Raw genomic sequence first — 21,305 nt, 5'->3', positions numbered from 1 at the left:
TGCTTCACAGATCGAGATATCATCACTTTGAAAATCGTCGCATTCAATAATAAAATCAAAAACCTCCAAAAGCTCCAAAAATTTAACTTTTTTAATACACAGAAGAAATAATTATATGCAGAAGAAACACAAATTAAAAAACGTTATCCACTTATTGTACGCAAGAGAGATACCTCTAGGAAAAATCAAAACGACCGAAAATATATACCAAAATAACACAATAAAAGTAAAAGTAGAAGAAGAACCAACCGACCCTAATAAAGCTGATAATGGGATAAGACAGTGATATTTCCTGAGTCCTCTATTGCTCAACCTGATTATGGATGAAATAATAAAAAAGTAAGAACTAAAAAAAGATACCAAATGGAAGAAAAACAAATTAAAATAATCTGCTGTGCAAACGACGCAATACTACTCTTTCAAAATGAAGATGATTTACAACGTCTGCTGCACCAATTTCATATTACTGTCAGAAAATTTAACATGTTAATTTCCCCAAAAGAGACAAAATTCATGGTTACAACAGCAAATTTACTAAGATGTTAATTGGAGCTGAAAGGTCAGATAATAGAACAAGTGACGGAGTTTAAATATCTAGCCATCACATTATCTAGCTACGGAAAGCTCGAAACTAAAGTGGAAGATCCAGTGAATAGAGCAAACAGAGCCGCAGGCTGCCTAAATGAAACAATATGAAGCAATAAAACTATCGGGAAAGAAACGAAAGGCAGAATTTACAAAACAGTCATCAGACCAATGACATACGTGGCAGAAACAAGACCTGACACAGAGAGAACAAAAAGGATATTAGAAACATCAGAGATGAAAACACTTAGAAAAATTGATGGTAAGACACTATGGGACAGAGCTAGAAGTACAGATATACGACGTAGATGCAAGGTGGAGAACATCAAGAACTGGTTAAAAAATAGAAGAGTAGAATGGAACGATCATATAAGCCGAATGACAACAAATAGAGTAGTAAAGACGGCAAGAGACGGTTAACCCGTAGGAAGACGATCAGTAGGAAGATCACGAAAACGATGGAACGGCAACTTACTGAAGGCACATTGAAAAATGACAGTCATGTCTATATAAAAAGAGGAAGAAGAAGAAGAAGAAGAAGACACAGGATAAACATTAAAATTGCTGCAAGAAAGATAAAATAAATCAGTCATATTAATGTAGAATAGCAGAGGACAGAGTGTTTAGAGAAAATAATGAATCAGTCATATTAATGTAGAATAGTAGAGGACAGAGTATTTGTCATAGCTTTGGACAAGTGCCCAATTAAAAAAAGAACACAGGTCGTCCAAAAAAGATGGAACTCTAAAAAGAAAATAGAATAGATTTAGAAAAATAAAAGCATAAACATGTCTTTTCCTACTTTTTTAATATTGAAAATACGTAAATAGAACATTGAATTAAAATGTAATCTTTGATAATCTGTGATAAACCCATTACCTGAACAGTGGCGCCGATATATGTAGTTGAATTTGTTTACACTTATTTTAACTGTTTATTTTGTTATTATCTAGATATGAGTTGCGACCGATATCACAAACTTATTTAATTTTCATAAAGAGGCTCTTTAATACCTAAAATTATTACTATACAAATCTGATTCGAAATATCGTCAAAAAGTAATACACGGCATGTAAAATTTAAAGTTTTAATAAAAAGTAAAAGATTAGGCATTACTTATGGGATTTAAAGAACGAGCGTTAAGGAAGATTGAAGTACTAATAAGATTACCGCAATCGGGCATACCCCGGGTAATGATGAATTAATTAATCGGCTAATTCTTCAGTCACCCCTTTAATATGATTTTGTCAAATTGGTCCTTTTTAGGACCAAATATTCTAATAACATATGTCTATAATTGTTAAGGGTATATCTAGAGATCAAGAAACTTTACTTTACTTAAACTTATCAGACATATGAGCTAAACACGAATGTAACTTACTTCTAGTGCAGGAAACACATATAGGGCCTAACCTAGGGTATTTGGTATATAGCTGATCGCTGAAAACCACATCATAGATATGGACATGCTATTTCTGTCGGAAAAGAAGCAAAGAATAACTTAAAGTAAGAAAGGACAAAACCAGTCAGCCGAGAGAACCTTTTAACGATGTTGAGCTTGGATCCACCATCTACATATTTAATGAAAAATAATACAACTACCGACATTGAGGATTCGAGCACAAAGCTTATTACGAGACCTGGACCAAAAACACTCTACAATGGCTTATCCGGATGATAAACAACTGTATTCAAATTATGGAGATACCCAAAATTTAGAGACAAGCCAAAGTTGTTACCTTGCTTAAACCTGGCAAAAAAAAGACCGGGTACGAAAAATATCCGGTATCAGGGGTGGTATTTTTCAATCTAAATGCCGCTTACGACACCTTAAATTACAGAATATTTCTCCAAAAACTATATGATATCCCCTTAGATAACAAGCTCACTTACATTGTCTGCGTATGCCAACATAAGAGAATATTTTTTGTATCACTCACTGGTAAGAATAACAGATGAAGAACGGTCTCTCTTGGGGTAGCATAAAGGCACCTACACTGTATAACATTTACACAAACAAACGATCCATACCGGTAGATACTAGGACTTCTATTATATAGACGAGACACCTAATATTGCACAATAAAAATAAACTATGAATCAATTTTTAGCCAAAACCCCTGAAAAACTCGTGGGTGTTCCTTCAATTTCCTCAACATAGACGTTTTCACAAAACTGAACATCCAATCTTGTCATAAAATCATTGAACTGTAGACTTCCTATAAATTCCTTAAAAATAGTTTGTATCACACCGGGTCAGTCACAGATTATTGTTTAAAACTAAAAGGTAAATTGAGGACCAGAAATAATATTCTTCGCAAGCTTGTCAGCTAAAAATGAGGCGCACGTCCTTCCGCCCTTAAAACATAGACGCTTGTACTATATGCTTCTGCTGCCGAATATACCTTGTTAGACAAATTAACCATTCTTTCTTTTTGTGCACACTACTACCCATTTTAACACAAAAATATCTATTGTAGCACTTAACCATATTTATTTTGAGATAGCCTTTTATAGAGATTTATGTAGTACACAAATAAAACCAGAACTAAAATATTAAAAAAGCTTTATACAATATATCGCAGAAGATTGGATAAAATAAAAGTAGTTTTTATTAATCAGATACTTACATAAAATGTACAAAGACATATTCACGTAAACAAAATATATTACGAAATTTCTGTAACTAAAAAAAACATCAAGTTTGGCATTGAACTAATAAAATTATATTAAATAAAAAAACAACATCTTTAAAAATACAGAAAAAATAAAATTTTCTATGCAAGCGAACATTCCATTCAATAATAAGTACAAATCCTTTTGTATCTACAAACCTGTTTTTTAAAGAACCAGTTACATTTTAGTACTTAGTTATACCAGGTAATATGATATCCTCTGTTACACAGTGTAATGCGTATGACATTCCTCTGTCTACAAACAGTAGATAAAAATAAGGAGCCCATATAAACCGTTCAGGGTATATATTGAAAATATACGGTATAATCGCACAGTTGCCAAACTCTCAGAGCTTACTTAAACCGATAAACGTATGGTTCAAATATACAATGAAGAAGATCTGAACGACCCCTATAATATATACACGTGAACTAAGCGATATACATTTATGATACAGGGGTATTTACGGGCTCCAAAAAATTTTTATAAATTATTAAATTCTACATGTTGATGAATCGACTGAACCAATATTACGGAATTGTCAAGTGAGCTCCGTATATCGGTATCCACTTGACCACGGAGCTCAATTGAACCTGAATTTTAACATGGGCGGAGTTCACTTAATGCCGTAGATATATATATATATATATATATATATATATATATATATATATATATATATATATATATATATATATATATATATATATATATATATATATATATATATATATATATATATATATATCTAGCGGTTAATGAGGGCTCCGTACTAAATCGGTATTATACTAACTCCAGGCGAATATACACCGTGTATATTATTATCTGGGTAGCGCTTTATGTGGACTCCGACCAACACGTCGGATTAAGTGAACTCCGTAATAGGTTAAAACACTTTTGGGATCCGTATATATTTCTTCGCGTACACAACTAAACTCCGATGTTGCCAATAATTTGATTAGTCGTAGATTTTTAAATTTTACAGTACGTACGTTTTGGAACCCCAAATTTATTTAAATATCAATCAATTTAATCATCGAGAAAATTCACAAATACGTACTTGGTTAATGTAGTTAAATATTTTATGGTGGTAATTTATATTACTTGCTTTTTTTTATCGATAAACTGAAATTAGTGTCTATTATAAACTTTGAAAAGGCAAGTGTCCATTTTTATTTACTAGTATTTTTTTTAATGCATTGGCACTGAAACATTTATTATATTATAAATGTTCGTTCCGATGTTTCGATTGCTACAGTATATGACTTACAATATTTGTTTCATCAAGCAGTAAAATTTAAATTATAATAATTTATAAATCGATCTTAAAATTATAATTTTTTACTGTCTAATTTAAATATTTCGATTTTTTAATGTAGGGAATTCAATATACTACTATAATTTAGATACACATAAACACATGGATACACTTATGGCAGATACTAGCAGTCAGTAGTGAGTCATTACCCGGATATAATATTTCGGTGTTTTATGGTAACTTAATTTTAGCCAACATATCTATTACAATTACATATTATACGTTCGAACTTATCGTTTTAAATACTTTGTCGCTTGTGCAAGCTATCATTATTTTCAATGTTAAATTATTGTTTTTTGTATCTTGCATTGTCAGGCATATAATTTTTAATTTAGAAGTACATAATGTATGTACAATATTCTTTTTTCTGTCACTTGGTTTAAATATAGTACACTTACATTATTCTTGCTTATTTATTTTTATTCGTAATACTTATGAAGTATGTAATAACGTACCCGTTGTTGCAAAAATCAACAATGGGTACGAAAGATATCAGGTATCAGGGGTAGTATTTGTCAATCTAAATGCCGCTTACGACATATTAAATTAGAGAACATTTCTCCAAAAATTCTATGACGTCCCCTTAGATAAAAACATCACTTGTTTTATCCACAATCTAAATTGAATTGCTCTCTTCTGTTGATTCGCTTGTATTTGTTTTTCATTTTGTGGTTTTAAGTAAAACATTTTTCGTGTTCTCTTCACTTTGTTAAAGATGTCGCAGACGGGAGAGAGTTTCTTATGAGATCAATATCATTAGCATATGCTAGAAGTGCTTGGTACCTTGGACCATTAATGGATTGCATTTTAAATAGGCGATTTCTATTTTAGTAAGCTGTTCTTAAATTTTTTGAATACTTGAATTGAGAATCTGTATATTATTCGACTGTTTTATAACACAGTGTTTCTTGTGTTATAGAATATAGTGCTGTTTATATAGTGCTGTTATTAGCATAAATAAAAAATAAAAAAATATTATTATCATAATAATAAAGTTCAAGCAACAATTCATATATGCAATAACTTGGTACTGATATCTCTGCTCCCCGATACCAGGTAGCAGTCCCGAAAACATTAAAACTGCTACACTTATGCTTCCCATTATCCAACAAATAGCCAGTCCAGGACTATACGCCTTATCATAGTACTGATATTGCTGCTGTCCCTTATAAGTGAATAAAATATACAAGGAAGGTTTTGGCAATTTAATAGGATTTTGTATGTTAGAATATTATTTCTCCGAGAAAGTGAAAAATATCTATTTGCTATACGGATTTATTCTGTAGATGAAATATTAGAATGCTATAGAAGAATGCTATTAGCAGCAAATAATATAGCAGATAATATGCTGGAGTTGCCATACTAGTCCACTGTTAGTACATGCTTTTAGAAGAGAGAAAGCCAACTTATCAAATTCAAAAGCAGACAAAATCAATTCCAAATATGGATCGTAAGCCAATCCCTTATGTAAAGACTCTAAAGTAATAATTAGTGAAACTGTAAGCCAACAGCATAAAGTGCTGGTACTAGGTATACAAGTAAAATATGAAATAAAACCAAAATATCGAGGAGAGTCACAAAAACAATTGACGTTAACAAGCGACAAAGTAGTTCAATTTAGAACAGAAATAAAAAAAGTATGTGTTGGAATATGGAAAAAGGTCATAATAAAATTTAAAGAAATGTGTCAAAAGTTACTAAAGAGGGTGCAACTAAAATACTTGAAAAAATCTCAGGAAATTGACTTAAAAATTGGTAAATATAGATAGTCAGACGATGTTTAAGACAATATAAAAGACAAGAGAAGATTATATAATGAGGGACAAGAAAATATATCAGACTAAGATTATCAAAAGTATCAAATAGATAAAGAGGAAGCAAAAGTAGCGTACAATGCGTGTACAATGAACTGAGTACTAAGAAAAAATAATATAAAAAATTGCTAAAAGTGGAGCAAAGAAAACCAAAGATTTTAGTCAGATTAAATGTTACGAGATAAATACATTAAACTATTTATGCAAGGAAAGGATGTAAAAAATCGCTGGAAGGAGTTCTTTGATGACCAATTAAACGAAGAGTTTGAGAAAGCATCTATAGAGCCAACAGAGACAGTAATAGCAATGGTGCCGAAAATGACGACCGCAGAAGTAATTCAAGAGCTACATAAGATGAAAAAAGAAAAGGCATACGTCCTGATGACATCCCTGGATATATATGATCAGCATTAGGAAAATCAGGAACAAGTTGGCTAACAGGACTATTAAATAGAATTTTGAAAGTAATGCGAATAATGGATGAATGGAGAAGTAGCATTTTAGTACCTGTATACAAAAACAAAGTAGATGTTAAACTCTGTACAAACTATAGAGCCCTAAAACTACTCTGTCACACCATGAAACTGTGGGAGAGAATAAGTGATAGTAGGATACAGGAAGAAACAGAAATATTAGGAAATCAGTTTAAATTCATGCAAGGCAAATCAACAACGGATGCAATTTTTATCATAAGGCAAGTAATGGAAAACTTAAGTTAGAACAAGTGAGGGTAAGACTGATAAATTTCATTTGAGAATAGTATTGCATCAGGGGTCAGTGCTAATCCCTTATCTCTTTTAATTAGTGTTGGAAAAATTAACGAAAACATCTCAAGGAGATATCCCTTGGTGCATGATGTATGCTAACGATGTGGTGTTATTAAGAGATAAGGAGAGAGAATTGAATTAATGATTGAGACAATGGCGATGGGCACTTGTGCAAAAAGGTCTAAAAATAAGGCAAACAAAAACAGAGTATCTAAAGTATGCATTTAAAAATCAACTTCAGCTATTAAATCAGGTTTTATTTATTTATGTAAGTTAATGAAACCAATAATAAAAAAAGAGCTGATTTTAAACCAATAATTTTTATTCAGAGATAAAAAGTATCCCATGTTTAATTGAATATACAGAATTATCGATATAACTAAGTGAGAAACTTGTTGAGATATACGTTTTAGAAAAAAAAATTGTGCTAGTCTTTTTTGACAGAGCTTAGGCCTTTGCTAAAGTATAGCATGGGAGTTTAACCTACAAATAGTATACCTATTAGAGCCTAAACTAAATGAGTCCAAATTAATTCACGTCAAGTTTATACATCTGAAAATCTAAAACCTTCATTTTACAAAAAAACGATGTCTAAATACCTGATGCATCTTCCACAATTACATGAGAATTGTACTTGAGATTTCTATAGTATATGTTAAAAAAAAAGGGTATTTTCAATATTAAAAATGTAGAAAAAGACATGTTTATGCTTTTATTTTTTTAAATCTTATCTATTTCCTTTTTAGAGTTCTGTCTTTTTTAAACGACCTGTGTTCTTTTTTCAATTGGGCACTTGTCCAAAGCTATGACAAATACTCTGTCCTCTGCTATTCTTCATTATTATGACATTCATTATTTTCTCTAAACACTCTGTCCTCTGCTATTCTACATTAATGTGACTGATTTATTTTATCTTTCTTGCAACTATTTTAATGTTTATCCTGTGTATCTTCGTCTTCTTCTTCTTTTTCTTTTTATATAGACATAACTCTGTCTGTTTTTCAATGTGCCTCCAGTAAGTTGCCTTTCCATCGTTTTCGCGGTCTTCCTACTGATCGTCTTCCTATAGGTTAACCGTCTCTTGCCGTCTTTATTGTTTTATTTGTTGTCATTCGGCTTATATGATTGTTCCATTCTACTCTTCTATATCTTAACCAGTTCTTGATGTTCTTCACCTTGCATCTACGTCGTATATCTGTACTTCTAGCTCTGTCCCATAGTGTCTTACCATCCATTTTTCTAAGTGTTTTCATCTCTGCTGTTTCACATCCTTTTTGTCCTCTCTGCGTCAAGTCTTGCTTCTGCCGCGTATGTCATTATTGGTCTGATGACTCTTTTGTAAATTCTGCCTTTCGTTTCTTTTCCAATATTTTTATTTCTTCATAATGTTTCATTTAGGCAGCCTGTGGCTCTATTTGCTCTATTCACTGGATGTTCCACTTTAGTTTCGAGCTTTCCGTAGCTAGATAATGTGATGCCTAGATATTTAAGCTCCAACACTTGTTCTATTATCAGATCTTCCAGCTCCAATTAACATCTTAGTAAATTTGCTGTTGTAACCATGCATTTTGTCTCTTTTGGGGAAATTAACAAGTTCAATTTTCTGGCGGTTATATGAAATTGGTGCAGCATACGTTGTAAATCATCTTCACTTTGAAAGAGTAGTATTCCGTCGTCTGCACAGCAGATTATTGTAATTTGTTTTTCTTCCATTTGGTATCCTTTTTTACTTCTTATTTTTTATTATTTCATCCATAATCAGGTTGAATAATAGAGGACTTAAGGAATATCCCTGTCTTATCCCATTGTCATCTTCAATAGGGTCGGTTAGTTCTTCTTCTACTTTTACTTTTATTGTGTTGTTTTGGTATATATTTTCGACCGTTTTGATTTTTCCTAGAGGTATCTCTCTTGCGTACATTAAGTGGATAAAGTTTTTTTAATTTGTGTATCTTCTGTATATCATTATTTCTTTTGTGTATTAAAAGTTAAATTTTGGTTAATATTTCTTAAGATTCTCTTAACGTTTAATGTAATTAAAATGCTCTTTGCGTTTGCCAATTACTTTCTCACTTCCTCAGCAATAGGTCTTTTTTTCCTTATCAATAACCTTATCCTCGCTCGATACAGCTATTTTAACCCTCTATAGCCCCGTGTGTACTCAAGGCAACAAAGGAGTTTTTGATGCAGAAAACTTATTTAAAACAATTTCCAACTATAGTATGCCCTCTGTTAATTTCAGGCAACATTTGGTTATACATTTTAATACACTCTATGAACCTATGACGAAACCTATATGGAAATGTTTAACAGTATGTCAAATGGACATGACTGCCTTATTAGTTGGTATTTTCGATCGTGATTTATTGTTATAAATTGTGTACAATTTATATAAAAATACATACAGAGGCATTATATCAGCATTTAGATATTGATTACCGTTGACATTTGTTTATTTTATTGTGTTGTTTCAGTACTGTAATAAAAAACAGGTATGTTGCTTTGAATCCACACTGGACCATATTATTTTAAATTATTTCTTTAGGATGGATACAAAAACGTTCTACGGGAAAGCAGTAAATATCCGAGGAATCCAAAGACTCTGACTTTGTTAGTGATAATAAGGGAGTGATAATGAATTTTCCAGGTACTCAGATATCAATCGATCCAGGATCAAATAAAATGGAAACTAAAGACGATTTGTACGAAGCAAATTTAGACCAGGATACCAAGATGAAGATGAGGACGATACCGATAAAACTAAAAAACACACTGAACAAAATGTGTTCAAAAGGTCAAAAATGATCGTAAAAAACATTCAATGGAAGAGTGATTCCCGAACAGTATTTCCAATTCCAGAATGGAAAGGTAATTTACCAACATGCAAATTATTAAAACCGGAATCCCCTCTACATTATTTTAAAAAGATGATATCTACCAATATGCTGGAAAACATAGTAGAACAAAGTAATTTGTATGCACTGCAAAATAATATAACTAAACCATTGAATATGACTCTAGCAGAATTAAACCAATTTATTGGATCTGTTCTACTGATGTCAATATATGGCTGGCCAAGCACAAGATCATTTTGGCAGAAGGAAACACGTGTTGCTCAAATAGTGGATACTATATCTAGGAATCGCTAGAAAGAAATAAAAACTAAAATTCATTTTAATTATAACGAAAATATGGTCAACAATAATGATAATTTATACAAAATTAGACCATTCATCAACGGTCTAATTTAAAATTTTCAAAGTATTCCAATGAGTGAAAAATTGTGTATTGATAAACAAATGATACCATTCAAAGAGGCACATTCTTTAAAACAATATATGAAGAACAAACCCAAAAAATGGGGATACATGGCATTTGTTTTGTGTGATAACAATGGTATTGTTTATAACTGGGAATTATATACAGGAACTATTAAACATTCTCTTCATTTACCTAATGTAGACACCAGCGGTAATGTAATAATAGGATTGTGTGAGATAGTCGAACCAAACAAATACTATAAAGTATATTTTGACAACTGGTTCAATAACATTCAGTTGCAGATTGAAATGGAAAAACGTGGACTGCAATGTTTGGGAACTGTTCGTCCAAACAGATTGCCTAATTGCCATTTTTTTGATGACAAGAATATGAAGAAACAGGGCAGAGGTACTGTAGAAGAAGAGCACGCTACAGTAGATGGCATAAGACTAACAGCGTTAAAGTGGTACGATAATAAACCGGTTCATTTGCTGGTACATCATTTGTTGGTTCTGAGGCTACTTCATTAGTCAAGAGGTGGGATAAGAAACAAAAATCAAGAATTATTGTATGCTGTCCAAGTTCAGTGCAATTTTATAATAAATTTATGGGAGGTGTCGATCTTATGGATTCACTAATTGCTCTTTACCGAACAGACAAAAGATCTAAAAAGTGGTATCTAAAAATATTTTTTCACCTTCTGGATTTAGCTGTTGTTAACAGCTGGTTGTTGTATCTTCGTGATTGCGATTACTTTGAAATTAAAAAGAAAAACCAGTTGCCTTTCTTACAGTTTAAGTCCCACTTATGTAACGTACTGTTAGCAAGAACTGACCAGATCAAAAACAAAGGACGTCCTAGGCTCAGTGAAATTGAGAACGAAATTGTAAAAAAACAGAGGAGAGGATCTACTGCTATTGTACCACCAAAGGAAGTTAGGCTTGAGCAAACCTCCCACTGGCCAGTAATTTCTGAAAAAAAGGAAAGATGCAAACAACCAGGATGCTGTAATACTTCTAAAGTAATGTGCGATAAATGTAAAGTTGCTTTATGTTTTACAACCACAAATATTTGTTTTTTTGATTGGCATAATAAATAAGTTGTTAAGTACGGACCTGCTCGCGCACATCGTAGTTTAAACCCTACTAATTGTGCGCCTGCGTCACGATCCACCCCGATCGAACCGAACGCGCTCCATCGGAGAGGGTTGCTTACGCCGAGATGAACGAGGAGAACGACTACACCCCCGCTTCAATGAAGACATATTTAAATTATATTTAAGTTATTATATTATACAGTTAGTTTGTTGTTTATAGTGTTTATTTAATAAATTTATACGTGAAATTCTCAAAATCTTTCACACACGCTCTTCCATGGTCCTTCCAGCACGAATAAATAACTATTACCAGCAGTTATAAAGAAAACAACATTTTTATTCTTCAAGATACGACGCCATATTTGCCGACTAACAACCCCACGACGCTTCATTTTACCTAAAAATTGGTTGGGTACACTAAAACTGGATAAAAACAAGGTCAGTCCATTCCTTTTACCATTTTCAAAACATTTACGGTCTCTATTTGATTTATTTTACATGGTTTTCAAACCAAATTAATACATTGTATTATTTCGAATAGTGATATAATTTACATTAAATATCTTACCTACTCTCGTATTCATTGTGAATGTGCTAAACTGATTTTTAATGACTAAAATAATAACTAAAACATTTATCGCTATTGTCTCTACTTGAATTAAACATATTTTTATTCACTTTTACAATCATAGTTCATCACAATTTTATAGAAGCTTACCTAGATGCCTAGATATTTATTTCTTAAACAACAAACACATTTTCGTAATTTAAACCTGTATAATATAGTATAATTACATTACACACATTACACTTCATCCCTTATAGTAACATACATATTTATTTTATTATTTACATCTTCACATATTTATCATGTCTGATCAAAACAAAATTAAGAGAATAGCCGCTAAAGGTGCTCTTACTCGCTTTACAACATACTTTAGAAACATAGAACATAATGAAACTATCGACCTCGTAGACTTGGAAAATCGGTTATCCAAAGCCGAAGAGCTTTTAGAGGTTTTTAATGAGGCTCAACTGCTTATTGAAACTAATGACCCTGACTGTGAGATAAACTATGATACAATATATGCTATTGAAAGACAGTCTTTTGAAGACAAATATTTTAAAATAATATCTGACACTAAAAAACTTATGTCATCTAGACAACCTACTGTTTCGTCTGATTCACGCAGTGACATTGGTTCAATAACAGCTAGTCCTACAAATACAAGCAACATTAAATTACCTTCATTAAATTTACCTACATTTGATGGAACGTTTGATCAATGGCTTTTCTTTCGCGACAGTTTTAATTCCATTATTAATGATAATACTTCACTTTCAAATGTTCAAAAGTTTCATTACTTACGTCTTTCTTTACGCGGTATAGCTGCCGACACTATTAAATCTTTACAAGTCTGTGATGCTAATTATGATATTGCTTGGGCTTTACTAATTGAAAGATTCGAAAACAAACAATTACTTGTAAATAATCATATTAAAGCCATTTTTAATTTACCGTTTATTACAAAAGAATCAAATCAATGTCTCAGACAACTTCTAGACAATACTCAAAAACATTTACGCGCTTTAGAAGTTTTGCAACGCCCTACACAATACTGGGATGATTTGATTATTTACTTATTGACAACAAAATTTGATAACTCAACAAGACGGCGTTGGGAATCACAAAATTGTACAGGCAACATACCAATTTTAGACGACTTATTAAAGTTTTTAAAAGAACGATGTCGTATTTTAGAATCATTAGACAACTATAATGACAATAAACAAGACCGAAATCCAACACGTTATAAACATAACAAGACTGACACGAGATCTTTTGTCTCTAGCACAGAAAACAGGTTAAAATGTATTTTTTGCAATAAAGAACACAAAATATATTATTGTCCTGACTTTTTAAAACTAAATCCTACTAATAGGTTAAACAATGCAAAACGTTTACGTTTATGCATTAATTGCCTTGGCACAGGCCATCCTACTAAGGATTGTCGTTCTGCTGGTTGCAGAAAATGTGGAAAGATCCACCACACTATGTTACACTTTGAAAATTCACAATCAAATTCTCTCATCACAGAAAATAACTCTTTGCCTCAAACTTCATTATCTTCCAATATTCCAAACCCTAGTATACAGTCTAATGAATCTTCTTCTACCTCGACCTTTTCTTCAACTCATCATATCAGTTCAACTATCTACACTCCTGTTCAAACGTATATTTTACTTTTAACTGCCGTAGTCAACGTATTTGACAAGTTTGGCAACTTACATAAATGTAGAGTGCTATTAGACAACGGAAGTCAATCTAATTTTGTATCTGAGAAACTTTGTAATATTTTACAACTTTCAAAGGAAAAAATTAACACTTCTATCTCAGGAGTTATTCAATTAACTCACAATATTAATTTCCGGATTACACTAACATTTAAATCACATAGTAACAATTTTTCGAGAAAGATATCCTGTCTAGTTTTGCCTAAAATAACAGGGAACTTGCCCTATACACACGTCAATCGTTCTCAGCTCAATATTCCAACAAATTTACTTCTAGCTGACCAGAATTTTGAAAAACCTGGTCCAGTAGACCTTCTTATTGGTGCTGACACATTCTGGGATATTTTAAGCGTAGGACAAATTAAACTTGGTCCTGGGTTACCCATCATTCAAAAAACCACTCTTGGTTGGATAATCTCTGGCCCCATTCCAACAAAGATTCAACATCACTCCCCACAAAATTGTTATTTTTCTTCCCCAAGTCAATTAGATGTACAGCTTACAAAGTTTTGGGAACTAGAGGAATGTCCTAAAACCAAGTTTGTTTCCGAAGAAGACACCTATTGTGAAAATCACTTTAAGCAACACATTTCTCGCCATTGTGATGGTCGTTTTATCACTACTCTTCCTCTAAAGGAATCTCCATCAATCTTAGGGGATTCTAAAACTTCTGCTAAAACACGTTTTCTAAACTTAGAGAGAAAACTTGAAAACAACATTCAATTAAAATCAGAATATCATAACTTCATACTTGAGTACATTAAACTTGGCCACATGTCCCTAACACGGGACGCTGACGATAATTCTGGATTCTTCTTACCTCATCATTGTGTTTTCAAGGAATTATCAACCAGCACAAAATTAAGAGTTGTATTTGACGGTAGTGCAAAAACTACCACAGGCTACTCATTAAATGACATTATGTATGTCGGTCCTCACTTACAAGATTACTTATTTTACATTTTACTTAGATTTCGACAACATAAATTGGTACTAGGGGCAGATATCACTAAAATGTATCGTCAAGTTTTCATAACGCCAGAACAACGTTATCTTTAAAAGATCCTTTGGAGATTTAATACAAATGATGAGATTTCTGTCTACACACTAAACACTGTTACATATGGCACTGCATCAGCAGCATTTCTTGCCATTAGGTCTCTTCATGAAATTGCCTACCGACATATCTCCGAACACCCAAAGGTTGCTTCTATCATTTTACATGACTTTTATGTAGATGACTTACTAACTGGCTGCGATACATCTGAAAAACTCAGAGAAATCAAGGAAACCATTTCAGACTTATTATCTTCTTACGGTTTTCCTCTAAGAAAATGGACTACTAATGATTCGTCTTTACAAATTCATTCTGATCCTGAATTCCTCTCTATTGGTTCTGACGAACACAACAAAACACTAGGTTTACTCTGGAATCCGTCTTCTGATTCTCTACAATATTCTATAAATCTCTCCACAACAAATTCAAAGGTTAGCAAAAGACAAATTTTGTCTTGTACAGCACAAATATTTGATCCTTTAGGGCTACTTTCATCAGTAATAGTTACATCCAAAATTATTCTTAAAGAGCTCTGGAAGCTCAAGATAAGTTGGGATGAGTCTGTTCCTGAAAGTATTTACACACTTTGGACGAAATACTACTTCGAGCTCACAAAATTAAATACTTTAAAAATACCTAGACATGTACTTTCTTCTAACCCTGTCTCTGTTCAACTTCATGGGTTTTTAGATGCTTCGAAGGCAGCTTACGGTGCATGCATTTACATATGCTGCACGGATACATTTGGAAATTACACTTCAAATCTTTATTGTGCCAAAACTCGAGTGTCTCCTATGAAATTATTAACTATCCCAAGACTCGAACTCTGTGGGGCATCACTACTTTCTGAACTTGTTGAAAAGGTCACTTTATCTTCAAGCGTTTGCTTCAAAAATATCACGAACTGGACTGATTCTAAAATTGTTATCTCATGGATAAACACCTCTCCCCATTTACTTAAAACTTTCATTGCGAATCGAGTAGCACAAATACAGAAGCTGACTAATCTCGAACTTTGGAAGTATGTTAAAACTTATGACAATCCAGCAGATCTCTTGTCACGAGGTATAAATCCTTCATCACTCATTAATTCCAACTTATGGTTTCATGGCCCTCCTTGGCTCACTTTACCCGAAGAAGAATGGCCTCAATATACAAAACATCAAGAAGTTTGTATAACTTCCGAACTACCTGAACTACGTAATAAAACTATTGTGTTTCATCACATCGACAATGAATTTACCCATTATAACAAATATTCTTCATTAAATAAGCTAACACGCGTTTTTGCTTATGTATTGAGATTTAAAGACAATCTGTCGAATCCTAGACATCTACGAATTACAGTTCCCCCTGTCAACACTCGAACTCAATACTTCTCTTTTAACATTAATTAAGTTTGTACAACGTCAATCATTTCCATATGATTATGATGCACTTTCTAATTCCAATCAAATTGACAGAAGAAGTAAACTTCTTGGCCTTAACCCATTCTTTGATACTACAACAAAACTAATACGTGTTGGGGGTCGTTTACACCATTCTTCATTTGATTTTAACAAAAAACACCCCATAGTGCTACCCTCAAAACATCATCTCACGATACTCATTGCTCGCCACGAGCACTTGAAACTTTTACATATTGGTCCTCAAGCACTTCTTGCTTCCTTACGAGAGAATTACTGGCCAATATCAGGGCGCAATTTGGTACGAAAAATTGTTCGTGATTGTGTCCGATGTTTTAGATTTAACAATAAACCCGAACAGTATCTCATGGGCAATCTTCCGGAGTCAAGAATCACACCCTCACGGCCTTTCACGGTTTCTGGAGTCGATTATGCTGGTCCCGTTCTCTTACGAGATAGAAAGGGTCGTATTACAAAACTTCTAAAGCTTACATTGCTCTCTTCATCTGCTTCGCCAGCAAGGCTGTACATTTAGAAGTTGTCAGTGACTTCACGACAGAGTGCTTCTTGGCGGCACTACGCCGATTCACGGCCAGACGTGGTAAATGCTCCGAAATATTTTCAGATAACGGCAGCACTTTCGTGGAAGCAAATAACGAACTTAGACAATTTTTTGACAAAAACTCTCATGCCATTACGACAGACCTGTCAATCGACGGTATTCAATGCACTTCATTACCCAACGCGCTCCCCACTTTGGTGGGTTATGGGAGTCAAATATTAAATCAGTTAAGCACCACATGAAACGTGTAGTAGGTAAAGCAATCCTAACATATGAAGAATTTTCTACAGTTTTATATCAAATAGAGGCTTGCCTCAACTCCAGACCACTCTATCCTCTTTCTAATGATCCAAATGACCCTAATCCTCTTACTCCTGCACACTTGTTAATCGGATCTTCATTGACGAGTATACCACAAGAAAACTTAATCGACATGAATGAAAATCGTCTTTCAAGATTTCAAAGGGTGCAACAGTTATTGCAGCACTTTTGGACAAGATGGTCCAAAGAATACATATCCCACCTTCAGCAGCGGGTCAAGTGGAAGGAGAATTGCCAACAGCTGATCAAGCCTGGACGCATGGTTCTTGTTAAGGATGATGGACTTCCTCCCTTAAAGTGGCAGTTAGGTAGAATTTTGAAAACTTACACCGGTAGTGACAATATTGTGCGGTCGGTTATAATAAAAACAAACACTGGTGACATTAAACGACCGGTTGTGAAAATTTGTGTTCTACCAAACCAAGAGCAATAAATTCTCTATGACTATAAGTAACATGATCTTAGACACTTCTTTTTAAAAAACGCTATTTATTTAATATTGAAACCCGGTCTTTGGGGTTTCAAGGTGGGGGAGTATATGTTAAGTACGGACCTGCTCGCGCACATCGTAGTTTAAACCCTACTAATTGTGCGCCTGCGTCACGATCCACCCCGATCGAACCGAACGCGCTCCATCGGAGAGGGTTGCTTACGCCGAGATGAACGAGGAGAACGACTACACCCCCGCTTCAATGAAGACATATTTAAATTATATTTAAGTTATTATATTATACAGTTAGTTTGTTGTTTATAGTGTTTATTTAATAAATTTATACGTGAAATTCTCAAAATCTTTCACACACGCTCTTCCATAAGTATATAACTTAATTCGTTAGTTTTTGCTAAACACTCCCAAAACTCTCCCCAACGAAATTTAAAAAATCTAAAAAAATTACTAGTTGGATATTTGAGCACATATACAAATTAAAACATTTTGTCTTAAGTTTACAAAAAAGTCGGACAATAGAGGGCTAAGATATTTATATTTCACTATATGCTCTATCATTTGGTTTTCATTTCAAACAAAATTTATAATATCTAAGATCTGGTGCTTTCATATGAAACTGGAATAAAACACTTGTTAGATAATGTTTATTCGTTTTGAGTACACATTTTTAAAAACCTAGTATATAAAAGAATAAATATTTGTCTGTCAACAAATTGCTATATAAAAGTACGAGGCAATATTCTCATGCTGTGAGCTTTGCTGCTCTGTTACTTTTATAACGTTCAAGCCATTTTTAATTTATTGGCAATATTTTTGAGGTGTGTTTCCTTAAATGATCATTTTTAAGGTTAGTACGTTTGATTAAATGAAATTGACATTAATTTGATAGTTTCCATTTTATTAGTACTGATGGTATATGACTAGCATCTGTTGGTACTATATATCAATTTCAACATGTGGAAGTGAGAGCACTTATTGTTAGTAATTTCATTGTAAATTTTGACGAAACCAGAAATAACCCATAATATTCTCCCCGTGTGATCTTAGCATTTCCGTTTATTGAATAGTATAGGATATCCAATATTTCAATCAACGGTATGTCAGAGTGGCAGTTAAACAGCTGATCTGTCAATTTAGAAGTAAGAGCAAGTACCAACTTGCTGAAAAGTATACCCATACAAAAAAGGAATAATAAAATGTACTGCACAAACTATAGCGATAAAAGCTATATATAAGCTATATCTCTAATAATAATTAGGATATACAGTATTTTTTCTAATACACCTGGAACGATTGAGTAAATAGGTGAACTATAAAGTAGGTGAATATTAGTGTGGAATTAGAAAAACTTAATAAATCGTTGATCAATTATTCACTATTAGGCAGTTAATGAGAAATGCTGGCAATACAAAAAAAAACATTAAACTAGTTATTTATAGATTTTAAACAAACACTGATATAATCATAAGAATAAAACTATGAAATACCATGGCAGAAAAGAAAACTGTCGACTTATTTTCAAATGTACATTGACTTCAAACAGGAAGATTCCATTCCAAACTCTATTTAAAAAGTAAAATCAATAAACAGATAATTATATACATAAAGATTATACAAATCCCAAATATTGGAAAACCTAAATATGCGTGGTCAAAATATTAAAAATAGTCATAACCCAAAGTGCTTTAAAAAAAGTGAACGAATTAGCGTAACAGCTGTTTTGAAAACAATATATTATGAAACAAATTGGGGATATTATATTACACAAACTAAACCGCTTGTCTACAAAAAAAAAATCAAAAAAATATGATACGACAGGAAAGACTAATGACTTTACAGCTAATTGCCACATAAATATCAATGTAACGCAAAAATACTTATTTAGATAAACGTAAAATGTTCCACTGAACGTTAACGAAAAATGTTTCAAATGAAGGTTAAAACATGCTTTTTAATTAGCAGTAAAAGATTTAATAAAGTTCAGCACACAGTACAAATTCGTAACAAAATTCATATAACAGTAAACGGTACTCGATACAGCAGCAAAGTAATTTTGGCAACAAATATGTAGGTTGTACTTTACCCCAATGGAATCATAGTACCCGCTATGGAAAATGGTGTCTTCTTTGACATCCAGCAACCACAAATGTGAAATTAGAAAAGATTAATGTGAAATTAGGAAAATTCAATGAACCGTAGATCAAATATTCACTATTAAATACTTAATGAAAAATGTTGGAAATAAAAAAAAATTAAGCGTTTTATTTATAGATTTTCAACAAACATATGATATAATTATAAGATTGTAACTAAAATGCTATGGAAGAACTAGGCATACACAAGAAAATTAACTGCCAACTTACTTTCAAATGTTCAGTGACCTCAAACAGGAAGATGCCGTGTCTCCAATCGTGTTTACCATCGTTTTGGAGAGCATTGCCCGGAAAACTAATACAGAAAATCTCACAGTTTAATATTCAAGTCCTCATATTATACGGACCTTCGACGATGAGTTTAATATAGTAGCGAAAATAATTACTAGTGAGCAAAAAACATTAATACATTCAATAGAAAAAAGCGCAAAAAAGGGTTCTCCAAATCAACCATAATAAAAAAATATATGGCTATCACTTTGAAATGTTTCATCGGTCTAAATATTTGGAATTTAAGAGCACTTTTACCAAAAACACTACAAAAGAGAATAACAACAGAATACAAACTGGCAATTGCTACGTTTTAAGCACTAAAATTAAATCCAACAATACATCCCGCAGTAAGAAAAATTAGAATCTACGTATGTAAGTAAAACACGAACAATGAAAAAATAAAATAAGAGCCGATTGAGCGTCGCAGAAAGAAATATATAATTCTGTTATGAATAAGATCACAAATCAATACAAAGTGCAAAACAATAACTTTAGCGTTGAGATTTAGTTTCTTGTACGACGGTGCAATTTTTATATACCTGTTTGACCTTAGCATTAGTTACCGGTCGTAGAACACTTCTGAGGGCTTTTCTAGCAACCCTGATCTAATTAATACCTGAGTTTTACTTACATTGTTTTATATATCCTGATTTTAGTAGTTCGCATTACACTTCTGGATTTAAAAGTGTTATGAGGTTATAGATATACTACCTGAATTTTGCTACCTGAATTTTCCCTTTTATCTCTTATATGACAACGTTATCTGCGATATCTAAAACGCCCAATTTTTCAAAATTACGTTTCAAAGTTACGTTATATGCCCTATTCTACATAATCTCTTTTGTCTGTTAATAAACATTTATTTGGTTTTATCGTTACTATTATACCGTTTTTTTTGCTGGTAATAGCAATATTCTATAGTATTCTAATATTTAATCTATGGATTAACATCGGATAGCGGATAGATATTCTTTACTTTCTCGGAGAAATTATATTGTAACACAAAAACCCTATTAAATTGCCAAAAACTTCCTTGCATATTCTATTTACTTATGAGGGACAGCAGCAATATCAGTACCATAATAACGCATATAGTCCTGGACTGGCTAATCGTAATATAATAGGAAGCATGGATATAGCAGTTTTAATGGTTTGGTGTCTGCTTACTGAAATCGGGGAGCAGAGATATCAGTACCAAGTTAATAACTATAGGAGTTGCGGATACATTTTCTGATAACTTAGTTCCTGCCTTTTATTTTAACATATACTATAG

The 21,305-nt window shown here is 32.7% G+C and overlaps 2 protein-coding genes across 2 annotated transcripts; both read left to right on the top strand.

The window, feature by feature from the left end:
- Positions 1–12,387: 12,387 nt before the first annotated feature.
- On the top strand, positions 12,388–16,810 carry LOC140444455 (uncharacterized). The gene is made up of 3 exons (XM_072536210.1): positions 12,388–14,735; positions 14,970–16,069; positions 16,200–16,810. Exons 1-3 carry the CDS (start codon positions 12,388–12,390, stop codon positions 16,808–16,810), a joined length of 4,059 nt encoding a protein of 1,352 aa, XP_072392311.1.
- Positions 16,811–17,000: 190 nt separating this feature from the next.
- On the top strand, positions 17,001–17,591 carry LOC140444454 (uncharacterized). Its single transcript, XM_072536209.1, has one exon. It carries the CDS (start codon positions 17,001–17,003, stop codon positions 17,589–17,591), a length of 591 nt encoding a protein of 196 aa, XP_072392310.1.
- Positions 17,592–21,305: the final 3,714 nt, after the last annotated feature.

The sequence above is a fragment of the Diabrotica undecimpunctata genome, chromosome 6 (genome assembly GCF_040954645.1).
Source record: "Diabrotica undecimpunctata isolate CICGRU chromosome 6, icDiaUnde3, whole genome shotgun sequence".
In the NCBI taxonomy this organism is placed as follows: domain Eukaryota; kingdom Metazoa; phylum Arthropoda; class Insecta; order Coleoptera; family Chrysomelidae; genus Diabrotica; species Diabrotica undecimpunctata.
The sequence above is the reverse complement of the archived record's forward strand: the minus strand, read 5'-3'. Positions and strand labels throughout refer to the sequence as shown.

Excerpts from the sequence above, each read along its gene's own strand:
- LOC140444455 (XM_072536210.1), top strand. The coding sequence starts at position 12,388 with ATGTCTGATCAAAACAAAATTAAGAGAATAGCCGCTAAAGGTGCTCTT. Across the intron at positions 14,736-14,969 it reads TACTCATTAAATGACATTAT|GTCTCTTCATGAAATTGCCT; the intron begins GTATGTCGGTCC and ends TCTTGCCATTAG. Across the intron at positions 16,070-16,199 it reads TTCCGAACTACCTGAACTAC|ACATCTACGAATTACAGTTC; the intron begins GTAATAAAACTA and ends GTCGAATCCTAG.
- LOC140444454 (XM_072536209.1), top strand. The coding sequence starts at position 17,001 with ATGCACTTCATTACCCAACGCGCTCCCCACTTTGGTGGGTTATGGGAG.